The 17,131-nt window shown below is 35.5% G+C and overlaps 1 protein-coding gene across 4 annotated transcripts in view; it reads right to left on the bottom strand.

Moving 5' to 3' along the window:
- Positions 1–3,236: 3,236 nt before the first annotated feature.
- NOX4 (NADPH oxidase 4) overlaps positions 3,237–17,131 on the bottom strand; it is a 151,726-nt gene continuing 137,831 nt past the window's right edge. For 3 of the 4 annotated variants that reach the window (XM_036324720.1, XM_036324722.1, XM_036324723.1), the window contains 3 exons: positions 14,636–14,704; positions 12,980–13,080; positions 3,237–4,886 (listed from right to left, as the gene is read on the bottom strand). In XM_036324720.1, the coding sequence (XP_036180613.1) occupies positions 4,766–4,886; positions 12,980–13,080; positions 14,636–14,704 (291 nt within the window). In that variant the 3' untranslated portion in view covers positions 3,237–4,765. Of the gene's footprint in view, positions 4,887–7,502; positions 7,732–12,979; positions 13,081–14,635; positions 14,705–17,131 lie in introns of those variants that run through there. The other variant, XM_036324721.1, reaches the window with a different exon arrangement.

Genomic DNA, 17,131 nt, shown 5'->3' with positions numbered 1-17,131 from the left:
GAAAAGAAAAGCATTATCATGTTCTGATGTATTAAAATAATTTCTCTGTCTTTGAGTGCCCTTTTCCTTCCTAGTTTTGCCCCTATGAGGCATTTCTTATCTTTACCAGCTCTTAAGTTGTATTTTAACTCTCTGCATTAAGATTAGGAGTGATTTTGCTATAATGTGAAATAAACATAGAAATCTATGTTTAGATTCTATAAACAAAAATTAAAGTTTTGTATAAGGAAAAACAAAAATGTGTATGTTCACATTAAAAAAATTACTGGTCTCTATTCTAAAGCAACATTATTTAACTCTGATAATTTCAACTCATTCACGTGGCCTTTTTCCTGTTCTCTCTTAATGGACCCTTTGCTAAGTATCAAAATTCTACTGCGTCTCTTCTTTGGAAAACTTCATCTAGAAAGCCTTGGAACTCTGTCTTCTGAGAATACCATAGAATGGAATAAAGCTGCTGGGGTAATGGAGGGGAGATGTAGACAGAAGGAATCAGTGAATTCTCACTGTCCGGGGTGGTTGAAGTAAACGCAGATCTCAAACGCAGGTATCATTTATTTCCTGTCTCACTAGTTTACAAAAAGATGGTTCTTTTCTCCTGAATAAGAAGCATGATATGGTCCTGTGAGTAGAGAATAATAGTCATCTGTTTTAATAACAACAGTTCCCTAGGGGGTTAGAAAGTTGGTGAAGTTATGACTTTTGTCTATGAACCTAAATTTAAAAATGGCAATATTAACATTTCCTAGAAACTATATACTATTACAAATTTCCAATACAGAGTCCTGAAGAATAAAATCTTTTTAGCACAATTGTCCTGTTTTAAAACTAATATAGGAAAATAGATTTTAGTAGGCAAAATACATGACTAATGAATTTAGAAGATATCTTGGGAAGAAGAGTGTGATTTTCTGCTATGAATCTGGAATTAACATTCACTACCTATTTTCCAGCTAGCACTAGAGTTTACAGGGAGATTCAAACTAACAGTACTACTGGTGTCTTAGCAGATGTGTATTTCATGGGGCAGGGAAAAGAGCCTTTCAGTAGCAGAGATTAAGAAAGCTGAGCTCCAGGTGACTCTGTGACAAACTCAGTGGATGACTTGAAGCAAGTTACCATCTTCCTTTGGGCCTTAGTTTCATCAACTACAAAATAACAGTCCTCCTAACTTCAGCATTTATGTTTCTATAATATAACTGGATATGCAAGTGTTCTAGATAGCATAAGAAAAGGGAACTGTGCCATGAGTAGCCACTGAAAATGTGTGTTATTGGCTTGTTAGAAAAATCACTGTTCAGCTGAGTTAATCACCCTTAAGGAAAATAAAGTTTACCTGCTTTTTTTCCTTTTCAATATAATGAACATCCTTTAGCATCAGCATCACCTATTGATGACAACGGTGGCCCATTTGTGTCTAGCCAGCCGCTTTAACAATGCCTTATTTTTAAATCAATTACTTGCTTTGAATGCTCCAAATAAACACTAGTGTTTTGTTTTGTGTTTTGTTTTTTTTTTTTCGGGGCGGGGGGAGGGGATTATAAATAACATGGGAATATGGAGTAAATCAATTCAGACTATGCTTTGTCTACATTGCTTTTATTTCTTTGTTTTAAGAGCTTGTACAATCAGTCACCCAACTAGCATTTAAAGTCATGGTATGAAAAAACTATCACTTCACATTTAACCTGAAATTTAAAAATAAAAAAATAAAAAAAAAACTAAGGCCCAAATTTATGTGTGTGTGTGTGTATGAATTTATTTTTATTTTATTATTATTATTCATATGTAAAATCAAAGCCTTACCTTGCATAAAGCAAGAGACCCAAGAAGATTAAATAACAATGGAAGAGCCCAAAGATGCTACTCAGTGGTTGAGCATAGACCCAGGAACCAGGAGTCACAGTTCAATTCCATGGTCAGGGTGGGCTGGGAGCTCATCCCCAGTGTGTGTGTGTGTGTGGGGGGGGGGGGGGGGGAGGCGGGGGCGGTTATGCAGGAGGGAGCCAATCGATGATTCTCTCTCAGCATTGATGTTTCTATCTCTTTCTCTCCCTTTCTCTCTGAAATCAATAAAAACATATTTTAAAAAATTATATTGGATTCTCTGTCCAGAGTTAATTTCTTAGTATAGTCCATACAAATTGATAGTTACTTCCAAAAAAAGAAATCAAAGAAAACATAGGTAGAGTTTTAAAATACCTATAATGATGATAATTTTGTTCAGAGGTTTTTAAACAGGGGTCCTGGCTTTTGGAGACTGTGGGCCCCCATGATTGTCTGTATATTTTGTATGTATGTCAGAATATTTCTTTTCACTCAAGGCCTCAAAAAGATACATTATCTAAAAAAGATTAATTGACTACTGATCTAGTCCAAATGAGAAGTCCCAGAGTGAGAAGCGATTTGCCATAGTCACACCATTAGCCAGTGAAATTGCAAGTCCCAGAACATAAATCCCTATGACTGTTCATGCTGATTTGCACTGAAATAAATGATGTTTCTAAAACTTGCATTATCTGGTGAAGAAACTCTGCCTCCTTTATTTGTTGGGAAGATAAAGTAAATTTATAGAGATTTTGAGGATACCATTTCAATTTTAACATTTAATGCCACTAAACTTACTGTTTTAAGACCTGTGTGACAATAATGAGCTAGAGAGAAAGGCTCCCTCAAAACAAAACATAAATAACTCTTCTACAGGCATTCCTGTCTATAGAAGCAAAAATTACCTACGTTAACACAACATTTGAACATCACCTGTAATTTAAAATAGGCAAAAAGGCTCATCTAGAATAACAGACCTACTCACTCCAAAAGATTACTTCTTCTTTTGAAAAATCTTCCACCTGTTTTAGTGAAATTAGGTGTATTAATTAATCACTTCAATAAATATGTTCAGTAAAGAGTCAGTATTGCACATCAAGCCTGTACTAAATTTCTTTTTACTGGTTCTTTCTGTTATGTGTTTTTATGAAAATTATTTTTAACTTAGAAAGTGTTGCCAAGATGCACTGTTTATTAACTATGTCTTCAGAGCTAAATCTGCAGGAACATTGCACATTTCCCATGTCTTTTTCTGACTCACCTTCCACAGAAGGGAGAAGAAAGAATTCCAAAGAGAGGAAGAAACATCTGTAAGTAATGTGTTTATGGGAATTCAGTGCTGGATGGTTTAACATGCTTGTTTGTTATTGGTGAATCAGAGCAAAAAAAAAAAATGACAGTAGCATCTATCAACTTATATTATGCAAAATTTTAATGAAGGCAAGAGAAGTTATGCTGCTGATTTCAGCAATGTGCTATATTTGATAGCAACTGATAAAGGACGACAAAACAAAATCACTGAACTGTAAAAATGCCTTAATTCTTAAGGTAGTGAAGTGACTCTTCCTGTGAGCCAGTATAATGGCCAGGGAACATGAACTGATAGGATCACACAGAGTAAGCCTAACAGTGACTTAGAACTCAATAATTCCCTATTGAGACCCAGAATACTAGGTGGTGCAGCAATAATATTGCTTGATTCTGAACTTGAATTTGAGTAACTAATGAAATATTTTATCTTGTGTAGGAAGTAAAATCCAGATTTCCTATTAGGGATGTGACTACACTTTCAATATCTTCAACATAACCAATGTATGCCAAAAGAGAGATCTTGTATCTATCTCAATGACCACTGACAGACATGATGCCCTTTGGTCTCAAAGTGCAAATAAACAAAGTACCTTAAGAGGCTGAAGCCTGGTGGGTGTGGCTCAGCCCAGGAACCAAGAGGTCGCCAGTTTAATTCCAGGTTAGGACACACGCCCAGGTTGCAGGCTCCATCCCCAGTAGGGGGCATGCAGGAGGCAGCCAATCAATGATGATGTTCCTCTCTCATCAATGTTTCTATCTCTCTATCCCTCTTTCTCTAAAAATCAATAAAAATGTACTTTTAAAAAGAGATTGAAAACTAAGACAAACTATGCTGGGGGAAAAGTAAATAAAAATAATAGAGATCACAATGCTGAAAAGGGAAAAAAAACTTATTAGATCTATATCCCTTTATAACTTATAGTAATAATATTTCCTCATTACTATGCAACAGTGATTAAATAAATTGAGGATAATATGACTGATTAAATAATTATGCCTAATGCCTGCCAAGGGAGGGAAGATTTCCCTAGACAGAGGGGGGAGATATAAAAATAGATACAACATCTGTAAAAGATTCATTCAGCATACAGTCTAAAGACATCAAGTAGAGTTATTAGCTCAGTAGTGAGGAAAATTAGATATTGACACAAAGTACCCGTATCAATAGTCTTATGCTAAATCTTCAAACATCTAATATATTTGCATGGAGCTTTTCTAAATCAAAGCCACTCTGTTATTCTTAGGTGAAAAATGTAATCTGAGTTTCAATGAATTTTTAAATTTTGTTCAATCTTCCATTTGTTCAACCAAAAACAATTTAAAGAGGACCAAGGCTATCAGCCGCACAGTGAGAAAGTGTAGCTCCTCACTAGGGAGCTCTTGAATCGGTCATAAAAATCAACAGTGGGCATCTGATAGTTTTAACTCACTTGAAAAGTGAATCATCACATCAGATATTCTTCAGAGCCTCTTTGGTGTACTGTGACCTGTCATCTTGCCTCATTCTCTGCATTTCCATTTTAAATAATCATAAATAAGAAAGCCTTGCTACTCTTTGGCAGAGGATAGCTGTTTGAATTTCTAAGTGTTAGCAATTGCACTCATTCCTTCTTTAAATTCCAGGTTTTCAGCTGAAGGATTCTTTATTGTATTCAAATCTTGTCCCATACGAGTTGTTTCGGTTACTCAGTTTACGAAGAGTCTTAGAAATTGATCGGGGTCCACAGCAAAACACACCGACTGTTTTCCTGGGAAGGAAGAGGGAGAAAATGGAAAATCGGGTGGAAAATTTGGCAGAACATAACAAGAAGTATGCTTTATGAGCATGTGCACGGTATTAACAAAGTTAATTTCCTGCTGCTAGGCCTACTAAAAACAATTTTTTTTTAGTTATTTCCAAATGTAGATGATCACCCGGAAGATATTTTATTTACCTCATGCTTTCCATACTAGAATTCAGGTTAAATTCAAAGAATGTAACTATGAGCACATATTTGCTTATTATTAGAGAGTGAGCAGTCTGCCTTAGCCTTTTCATTACATGCCACTGGTGAGGACAGAAACTATACCAACAGCAATAGTTGATGAATGTTCTTCCACACTAGATCATGTCAATGTTTTTTATAGTTGTTTTATATATTTTTTTCCTAAAGGTTCCATGAATTTGCACGGGCAGTGATGAATTTGAGAAGAGAAAGAAAAGGCATTACCGATTTGAAAGGATAATTTTAAGTGACTAATTTATATCCACATTGAAATAAAAAAAATATTAATCTGGATACATTTTCTTTTTCATTTATGCACTGCAATAATTATAACAAATGCCAAGCAGCTTTTATTATTTGCTAACATAAAATTTTAGTAGATAAATTATACACATCCCTAACAAATAGTCTAAATAAATCCCAGAAAATGATAAATATTTCACAATAATCTTCTTCCATATTTGTTGACTTGCTGGAATTCTTCCTAGGACATGATTAACAATTCATATATCTTAGACAAATACAGTATGTCCTCACTGTCTGAAAATAATTGGTGCTGAAAAAAAACAGTGAGTTCATTTAAATGGGTATAAAAATTTATAACAAATACTGAAAAATGATTTTATTAAAAGTTTTCATCTTGAAAAATAAATCGAAGAACTATGAAAATTAAACTTTCCCTTGCAGTTATGATTGAATAATGGGGATTAGATTTACCCTACGGGATTAAAAACCTAGGGAAAAAAAGATATATGAAAAAAGTATTTGCAGAAACTGGACAATAGGTAGAAAAGAACAGTGAACCCCTAGAAAGAGAAAAAAGCAATGGAATCCAATGACTGTCTCTGCTTATTGCCTGGAGGCAAGCTACTGGCTGCAGCACTGATTAGTGGTCTCTGAGTTCAGGAGACAAACAACAACATTTGTGCAGGCCAAATTAGCTAGAATGTAGAGAAGAACATGGAAGGGAAGAGATATCTACAGAAAGAAGCTCTGGAGATCTATAGAGGATTATCTTTTAAGTGTTGGGTTCAATACTGATTTGCTCATGTCTGAGAAAAAAAATCACATGAATCTCAGGAAAGAACTCTCAGGAAGCAGTATGTCAAGCGCAATCCAGAATTTACACAAGCTTGAGAATAACTCATATTCCCATAAGCCAGAATGGAAAGATCTATATACAAAGCATGGGCAATGGGTAGTGTTCTAGAAAGGTACCACTTTATTTGTTAAAAAGGTAGAGTGGATATTGGTAAAATCAGCCTTAGATTGCAGGCTGCTCTTGACCTATACTAACACAGCTCAAAAGCAATCCTTGAAAAACTTAACCCAAGTAACAAAACATTCTGCCAAACACAAATCCAGCAATAGATAAAAGAATAAATCAAAATTTGGCATTTGACATTTGAACTTCATAGTGTACAGCATTCAATCAAAAATTACAAGGAATGTGAAGAGCAAGAAATTATGAACTATAACTAGGAGTGTTAGGGGCTGATTTGTGCCCCATCTCAATTCATATGTTGCATCTCTAACCCACAGTAACTTAGAATGTAGCTATATTTGGAGATAGGACCTTTATACATGTGACTAAGTTAAAACGAGGCTGTTAGAGTGGACCCCACCCAACCTGACTAGTGTCTTTATAAGAAGGGAAAATATGGATATACAAAGAGACACGAGAGGGGCACATGCATAGAAAAATGTCTATGTAAAGAGGCAATAAGAGGGTGGTCACCTATAAGCCAAGGAGGGAGGTCTCATAGGAAATCAACCCTGCTGGCATTTCGATCTTAGACTCCCAGCCCCCAGAACTGTGAGAAGATAAATTTCTACTATTCAATCCATTTAGTCTTCAGGATATTGTTATGGAAACCCTAGCAAACTAATACAAGGAGAAAGGTGGGTCAATAGAAAAAGGCCCAGAATGGTAGAAATGATGGAATTATCAGACATGGTCATCGAAACAATGATGGGAATCATGCTTCATATGTATAAAGACAAAAATCAACAAGATGAGAAGAGAAATAGAAGGTTTTTTAAAGACCTACATGGAAATTGCAATGATTAAAAGCAATATTTAAAATGATACATATACTATGGGTTAACAGAAGACTAGGCACTGAAGAAGAAAACATATGTAAGCATGAAGACAGCACTAGAATCTATCAACATGGAAACATACAGAGAAAGAAATATTAAAAAAATGATGACAACAAACAAAAAAACAAAGCTTCAGTGACCTATGGGATAATATCAACTCGACTAAACTATATGTAACTGTGGCCCCAACCATGACAGAAGGAAAAAGAAAAAAAGAAAAAAAACATTTAAGGAGTAACTGATAACATTTTCCCCAAATTAAACGAAAGCAAACACATTGACTCAAGAATAAGAATTTAATGAACCCCCAAGGAGATTACACAAAAAGAAAACCACATAAGGCAACTTATAGTAAAACTATGAAAGCCAGTGACAAAGAGGAAAATATAAAAACAGCTAGAGGGGGGGAAAAGACATATTATAAATAATTAGCAAAAGATGAAAGATGAACTTCTTTTCACAAACTATGCAAATCAGAAGGCAATGAAGTGCTATCTTCAAAGTGCTGAAAGAGAAAAGAAAATGTCACCTATTGGATAACGGGCGCATGTTGTCGAACATTTTTGGCCAATTCTGGTGCATGTGCACCATCTAATCAGTAATTTTTTTCAGAATTCTTAAAAAAACAGAAATAATTTTATATTTTTTAGATAATTCAGGTAGAGCTTCCAACTTCAAAAATGATACTTGTAGGTGTTCTTTAGCTAAGCTGCCATCACACTATTCATCTGATCACACTGTGGAGCCCATGGTGCCCAAAAATGGACCACAGGGGGACATGGGTCTGAGGTACAGCAGCTCCTCAAACTGTTATGCTGAGATGACCTCCACCGCTGCCACTGTGGCGTCAGCCACCCAGCTACCACACTGCTACTGCCAGACGAGTCTATACCAAGCAAATTTGATAGCAAACAAAAATAACTTCCTAAGGTGAAGATGGAAAACAAACTTTCAAACAAAAGGTGAGATAATTCATTGCCAGCCAACCAGCACTATAAAATATATTGAAGGGAACTCTTCAGAATGGAGAATAAAATCAGAGGGAAATTTGAATCTACTACACGCTCTCCCCAAATTAAGAGGATCAAAAAGGTGAATGGTGAATAAATAGAATGTATATTTTGTCCAATTTTTTTTTACTTCTTTTTTTTAAATATATTTTATTGATTTTTTACAGAGCGGAAGGGAGAGAGAGATAGAGAGTTAGAAACATCGATGGGAGAGAAACATCGATCAGCCGCCTCCTGCACATCTCCCACTGGGGATGTGCCCGCAACCCAGGTACATGCCCTTGACCGGAATCGAACCTGGGACCCCTCAGTCCACAGGCCGACGCTCTATCCACTGAGCCAAACCGGTTTCGGCTATTTTGTCCAATTTTTATCTCTTTAAAATATGATTGATGTTTAAAACAAAAGCAATAGCAACACATTTTGAAGTTTAAAGCAAATTTAGAACTAACATGAATAAGAACAAAAGCCAAAAAGATGCAGGGATGCTGGAAGTACATGCGGTGGTGTAACATTATCTGAAGTATACTGTGATGAGTTACACTGTGATGAGTTAATGATGTACACTGTAAACTGAAAACAATGTTTCTCCAACTTCAGCTTTATCAGAATCACCTGAGAAACTTCACAGACCACAGATAGCTGAGCCCATCATTAGAGCTGTAGATTCAGCAGATCTTGAATAGGGCTCAAGAATTTTCTTTTCTAACAATTCCCAGGGGAGAATGGATCCAAGGAATGCAGTTTGGAAAACAATGCCTTAGAGAAATAACTCAAGGCAAACAAACAGGTATGGGTAATATGCCACTAGAGGGGGAAAAAAACAACACACAGAAACATAAAAAATACTCAGTCCAAGAGGAAGTACACAATGGAAAGAAAAAAAATAGAAAAGAAAGAACAAATCAAATAAAAGGAAGCACTAGTAAATTGCTAGATTTAAACCCAATCAAAGGGAGTCAAAATACTCAAAGGGGAAAAGATGATCTCTTCAATAAATGGTGCTGGGAAAACAGAAAATTTACATGCAAAATAATGAAACTGGACCCCTATCTTATACACTCACAAAGTTAACTCAAAAAGATTTCAAGACTTAAATGTAAGACATGAAACCATCAAAATCACAGAAAACCTACAAAAATAGCTCCTTGAAATTGGTCTAATCAATGATTTCATGGATGTGACACCAAAAATACAAACAACAGAAGCAAAAATAAACAAGTAGGACTACCTCAAATTAAAAAACTATTATACAACAGAAGAAATGATCAGCACAATGAAAAGGCAGCCTATGAAATGTTCATGTCTGAATTCTGACTCATTAACCATAGCTTTAAACTAATCATTATCTTTTATGGATCCTAGTCTCTTCATTTGTAAAATAATGATGAAGGCAAGGTGACTTCAGAAGCTCCTTCACCTTCCTTAACCATATAATACTGTCATATTCATTTTCTAAATTTAAAAAGTCATGCAAGGAAGGAACCACTCTCATACACAAGTGCAAAGTAAATTAAGTATAAATTGATTCAGCTTTTGCATTTTGGTAGGACAGTATTGAAATGTGCACACCCTTTGATCCAGTAATTCCATTTTTAGGATCCTAACCTATTGGAATACTCTCACATGGGTATGAGAATGTATGTGCTGTATATGCAAAGATAATTACTGTCACATTAAAAGACAGGAGGCAACCTAAATATCTATACAGGATAGTAATGGTGATATCATCCATATTCTAAAATACTGTGAAGGTATAATGCTATAAACATTTCATGAACAATATATGGTGTATCTGAAAAAGACTAAGCTGAAGAATTATATATTATAGATTCATTCAATTGTTGTTCAAATTGACTTTTATATTTTCAATATATATATTTAAATGTATATGCATTCATATATATGTACATATACTCATGCACTTATATATTGTATATGTATTTATATATGTATATGTACTTATATGTAAATACATACTTTCATACGTGTGTATATATCTAAGTGTATGTGTGTGTGTGTGTATGCCAAGAATTGCTTAATCCAATTTAAATTTGTATTCTATATAGTTTATTATATTAATACCAATTGTTTAATATTCTGAACATTAAATTATAGCCCATCATATAGTATTAAACTTATTTAATTTATATCTTTCTTCTTTCCTATCTCTATATATTGTTTATGCAATTTATGTACACCAGGTTAACCAAAATTACACTTCTAAAATGAATCCTTCTATTTAAATAGTACCTTTTTCTAGTTAATGAACCCTTAAGATATTGATTCATTCTTTTCCAAACTATGCTACATAAAAATCCCTTACTATAATGTGTTGCCCTGGCCGGTGTGGCTCAGTTAGTGTCATCCTGTGCACTGGAAGGTTGCTGGTTCAATTCCAATCATTGCACATGCCTAGGTTATAAGCTTGATCCCCTGTGGGCAGCATGCTGGAGGCAGCTGATAGGTGCTGTTCTCTCACATTCTCTCTCTCCTCCTCCCTTCCTCTCTCTTTAAAAAAAATCATTAAAAAAATATTTTTATTTTATTTTATTTATTTATTTTTAATGGATTTCAGTTGCCTGCCCAGAGGAAATGCAGAAAAGTGAAAGTTGTGCTGAATGTGAACAGTAGGTGGTGCACATTTGCTCATCATAAACCAACTTGAATCAGCTTGCTGTTTAAAGACAATGAAAAACCAAATAAACACACAAAATCCCTCTAAATCATGAACAGCATAACAAATACAAATTCTTAAGAAATAACGAAAGAAACCAATAATCCAAGTCTAATTCCCTGTAAATGATCCTCTATTGTTTTGGGGTTTGGTTTCAAAATGAAGCAAAAAACAAAAAAATCAATGTTTTCAACAGTATACTATGAAAACTAATAAAAGAATGCTTCTCAGAGGTCAGTTAAATGTCATCAAAGAGGAATGAGTCATCGGTGGCGCATAGCAAGACCCAGGTCAGTCTGACAAGATGATCACACATAGGTGGATGATATTGGGGAAAGATGAAAAGGACTATAACCAAAACAGGGTTCACCTTTAACTGGGGCCTTCCATATTACAAAGGATCTCTGCTTTCTAAATAATGCTTCCTTCTTCAACCCCAAACTACTTCTTCAGGGGAAGGGAATACAGAACATGGCTGGTTTCAAACATGGCAAAAATCTTAAGTATATGAGTATAGATTCCTTTTTAAATTTTGCTTTTGGGGCTCCACACCATAATTGCTAAAACAAAACCTCTGAAAATGGAGCCAAATGCCATGATGAATCTGATTTTTTTCAATACCTCATGAATTGGGATTTTATTAAGTTTCTCCACCTGGCCAGTGTGGCTCAGTGATTGAGTGTTGACCTAAGAAACAGGAGGTCACAGTTCAATTCCCAGTCAGGGCACATATCCTGGTTGTGGGATTGATCCCCAGTGGGGGTCGTGCAGTAGGCAGCTGATCAATAATTCACTCTCATCATTGATGTTTCTCTCTCTCTCTCTCCATCTCTGTTCCTCTCTCTGAAATCACTAAAAAAACATTTCCTTCCCCCCAAAATCTTCATCTCATAAGCTGTCTCATTCATTTGTAATCAAATATCCTTTTTCTATTTATAAAACATATATTTAAAATTATGAATTAATCAACTACACACTAATAATTATAATGATAACTAAATCCAGAAAATATAATTAACACTAGATCCTTAGGGTCATAGGAAATTTTAAAAATTAAACAATCAATTTATGCACATTATTGTTGCAGAAAATGTTTAGTTAGCAACAAACAAAATTAGTTAAAATATAAAAATATATTGAATTTTGATAAAATTTTGCAGCTTTATCAGGATAGAAACACAAGTTCAAGTAGAAAACAAAATTGTGTTTAATTTCCAACTGCTAATGAAAGCTTGTTTGTGTATTTATAATATATGAGGTTGGTATCCAGAAACTATGATATTTAGATTCCAGTAGATACATGTTTAAAACAGTTACATTAATATAAAATGCCAACATCTGCAATATGTTAGAAATTACAGGCTTAGCAACTACTTAACCTTATGATGAAACTATTTCAATGGCAACTTTAAAATGTGTGAATGGGTATATAGTTTCCAAAATTCTTTTAGATTAGAAGACAAATGGGTTGTCTACTCTATGCCCTAAAGTGAATTCTTTCCTTCAATAGTAATCTCTACCGATCATAGATAGTCCATAATGCTAAGATTCTTTACAGTTATAGCTCCCAAGAAAAATAATTTTGTTTAAAAATATTCCTGACTTAGAGACTGCAAATAACAACTAAGCTTCAAATAATGTATTCATTCTGATAAAAAGGTACAAAAAACTGACTTTTAAGTGCATGCATTGTTAGAATATTTGTAGAGCTCCCTTGTTTGCCAACATGATTTTGAAGCACTTTTCCCATGATCACCTGATATATGCTGTGGGAACGAACACTCATTTTAATATGGACCTATGTACATTTAAAAGTAGGTGGAAGAGTCTAGTTCATAAATAATTTATAGACTATTTCTAAGCCAAATTTTAATTATTTGGCATGACACTTTCGTGAGGTGTTCCCTGCCTTGCTTCCTCTTTTGATAGTGATAAGTGAGTGTTTAAGTGGCTTTCTAATTTGTAAACCCATTACTAAGTCATCTTAAAAACTCCCTGTAATGACTTGGGAATATTTTAATTGGATCATTAACCACATGTCAAATTTGCTGAGGAATAGCACTTACCCTCTGTTACATTTTGCTATTTCATCAAATAGTAGTTTCCACTGAGGACGTCCAATATAAAGTCTTGAATTCAGCGCATGGTATTTTTCTCCAATTATTTTCTGCCACAAAGAAAGCATTACATTTAATATGACACAGAGTTGGCAAACTGCCCATTTCTCTAACCTCATTTCTGCTGGTGCTGTGGCTTCCTACCAAATTGCTGTGATCTAAAGAATATAAGTGGCAAATGGCAACCATGCCAGTTATGAAGTACAGTAAGTTAGAACATCATTTCCTTCCTGTTTTCCTTTAAAATCCGTTCTCTTCCTGAATGCCATCATTACAAATGGCTGATTTGCTTCATTTTTAAACAACTACAATGTTGAAGAATGCATTCTAATTGCCTACTTTCAAAAAGGGCCTCAGCACATAAATTTTATTGAATTGTTTTTGCACTACAAATACAGTTGTCATATTCGGCACATTAGATGGGTAAAATACTACAAACTGTAATCATAAATTTGGGGAAATGATCTTAGACAAGACAACCTAAGACAGAAGAGCTCCAAATCTCGGGTCTATTAACAAATAACTCAAATAAACTGTTTTTTGCAATGAACAGAATATGAGAGCTGAAGAATCAGAGTGAAGTGAGAAGAGAGGAACAAGTGTCTGAGTCCCAGGCAGACAAACTGAGAACCAAATGCGATGTATACTCTATACCTTCATTAGAGCAATACCATGAAGACAATGATACCGACTTGCTTCACGAGAGCAGTAAAATAAAATATTTTTACATACCAAGTAGGGAAGAACTCTGACTAGAAAAAGTAGGGTGAAATTAGTTTTGAAGTAACTGACAAGCATTCATAATTTGTATTCAAAATACTACAGAAAATGTATGATAGAAAATACTAAAATAAAGCGTGTGAAAGCAGTCATGCCCAGATTTACACAACTGTGCAGCCCTTCATGGTGTATGTAAACACCAATTTCTTCATCTATAATATGGGATAGCAATATCTCCTACCTCTTGAGTCTGCTGGAATTCCATAATTGTGTACATGATTGCTTAGCACAGTGTCTCACATAGTGAATAAATAATGTGATAGCTACTGCTATTCTTTTTAGTTTCCCTTGAAGGGAAATAAAACTTTTTTGTGTATGACCTTATTTTTTTTCCCCCATAAAAACTCCTCTTCATGCATATAATCACAAGGCTGTTCAGTTATGGTCTGGCCTCTATAGGTAAAGAACTTGAGGCAATAGTGAAGAGGAGAGAGATGAAATACTCCTAAGGTCTGCTCTATCTCCCTGTGAGATGGACAAAATAAATCTCCCCCAAAACAAACAAAATAAAAATAGCAAAACATAGGGTACCCCCCCAAAAAAAGTATACATATTTTAACAGCTGGTAGCTCACTTTTGAAAATGTAATGTATTTTAATAAATGCTGCCTTTATAATTATTCAAAGTGTGTACATACATTTTGGGGGACGCCCTATATGTTTAACTTTAAGGACAAGCCATGAGTTTTCTGGACACATTCCAAGAGGCCTTCCTGTGGGAAACTTCTTCAAACCACCTGCAGAAATGTTCTCCCTGAACAGCCCTGCAGTAAACCTCCTATTACCGAGAGACTCGTTTCATTTACAGTAACATCCAGCCACATACCTGCATCCCATCTGTTTGACTGAGGTACAGCTGGATGTTGACATAGTCAGGTCTGTTCTCTTGCCAAAGCTGAGAGGACATAAAAGTAAGTAGACATTAAAATTATTTCTGTAGACTCAGACTTCCTCCTATTCTAACACATGGGATTCTAGAATTTGTTAAAATGTATCTTGTCTAATCACAGTCAATATCTACAAGCAAATACATATAAAACTGCATACATATACAGGGGTGGGCAAAAGTAGGTTTATAGTTGTCCCTATGGAAAAAGACATGAAGGTTTTCATTATTACAATAGCTTCATTAACTTGTGTTTTACATACTCACAACTGTAGACCCACTTTTGCCCATCTCTTGTGTAGTGTGAAAGTAATGATTTAAAACAAACTTATATACTGGGACTCAAAGTAGATGTTCTAGGAATGCAAAATAAGTCATTTTGCTGATAGGGAGTGATTAAGTAGGGCTTCATCACCCCTCTGGCACCCTTTACAATCTTAAGGGCATGCAAGAAGTAACTGAGAGACTTCTATTGCCATGACTACCTGGCCCAGAGCTTTCTAGAAAGTTACTTAACTTTTCTAGGCTTTAGCTTCGTCATCAGGACAATTATATGGTTGAAGGACATTATTTCACAGATGGCACAGATGAATTATAAAATCCTAATAAAAACATATTTTACCTTAAAAGTGATGAGATGGCTTATCAACACCCATAATACTTTGTTTGCCTTTGCATTTATTTATTTATTTACTTGTTTATTTACTTATTTATAAATATATTTTTATTGATTTCAGAGTGGAAAGGAGAGGGAGAGAGAGAGATAGAAACATTTATGATGATAGAGAATCATTGATTGGCTGCCTCCTAATATTTGACAAAGGAGGCAAAAACATACAATGGAGTCAAGACAGCCTCTCAATAAATGGTGTTGGGAAAGTTGAACAGATACATGCAAAAAAAATGAAACTAGACCACCATAATACTTTTGAAATATAATCTCTAGTAATATCCCATCCAATAGCTGCCTCAAGTTATATCCAAATGCTAAATTCATTTTAAGGCCCTTTCTGAACTGAATCAGGATTCACGGATTTTAACTGAGAAGAAACTGAGGATTTTCCAAGTCCAGTAATGGGTAGCATCTCACAAAATACATGTTTTGTGCTTATTCTTATCTTAAACTAGAGGCCTGGTACACAAAAAATTGTGCACTCGGGGGGTCCCTCAGCCCAGCCTACGCCCTCTTGCAGTGTGGGACCCCTCGGAGAATGTCCACCCCAGTGGGGACCCTCACCCGATGGAGGTTTGGCCAGCCTGGGTGAGGGGCTGATGGCTTTTTTCAGGCTGGCCACACCCCCTTTAGGGTGGGGGGTCCCCACTGGGGTGCCTGGCCAGTGTGAGTGAGGGGCTGAGGGCCATTTTCAGGCTGGCCAAGCACCCTGACAACAGAAGCTCCCAGCCTCTCCTTTTCTTCTTCTTCTTCTTTTTTATTCTGGGATTTATTTACCTTCTATAATTGAAACTTTATTGCCTTTAGCAGAGGCCTGCAGAAAGCTTGGCTTCCTCCATCTCCAGGGGCAACCCACTCCTGCTCACTCCAGCTCGATGGCCACAGCTGGCTGAAAGCAGGTATCTGGGGTTTGTTTACCTTCTCTAATTGAAACTTTGTTGCTTTCAGTGGAGCTCAGAGCTGGCCGCGGCAGGTGGGGAAGCTTGGCTTCCTCCATTACTGGAGCAAGCAAGCCTCCTGTTCACTCCAGCTCTGTGGCTGCTGGCCGCCATCTTGGTTGGGTTAATTTGCATATAGTTGCTCTGATTGGCTGGTGGGCGTGGCTTAAAGCATAGCGAAGGTACGGTCAATTTGCATGGTTGTCTTTTATTAGTGTAGATGCCTACCAGGATGGTGCTCAAAGACTTCTATCTCAAAAACTGGTGTTTGTTGCCCACAGCCCCCAGAAAGAACTATGAAGATCTGAATAATGACCTTAACGATTTCAGTGTCTCCATTTTAACTTCTCCCTCACAGAAGATACATAATAATACATACTAAAGCAACAATTTTCTTCAAGTCCAGAGAGCAGTAAAAATAACAAATACATGGATGGACACAATCTTGTAAATGAATTAGGATTATAATATCATGCACAAAGATTATGCTTTTCATTTTTACTTCTCCTGCCTGTCACTATTCCTTATTTTCCTCACAAATAAAAAAAATAGCAGTATGTAACTCCTGAAAGGAATTTTATAGATCACTAATAGGAATGATAGCCATCATTTATTAAATACATCCAATAGATTCTTTGAATAAGCTAAATCTCACATCAGACTTCAAGTGCTGTTATCCTAATTTATACATTGAAGGCATCAATGGGGTTTATAAAAGTCAAGTGATTTACCCAAGGTCTCAGAGTCAGTATGAAGTAGAGCCAGTGTCCCATTTTATTTTATCTTTTTTGTTGTTAATCCTCACCTGAAGATATTTTTTTCACT

Source organism: Myotis myotis, unplaced genomic scaffold, assembly GCF_014108235.1.
Source record: "Myotis myotis isolate mMyoMyo1 unplaced genomic scaffold, mMyoMyo1.p scaffold_m19_p_10, whole genome shotgun sequence".
Lineage (NCBI taxonomy): Eukaryota > Metazoa > Chordata > Mammalia > Chiroptera > Vespertilionidae > Myotis > Myotis myotis.
This window is presented reverse-complemented; position numbering and strand designations above follow the sequence as displayed.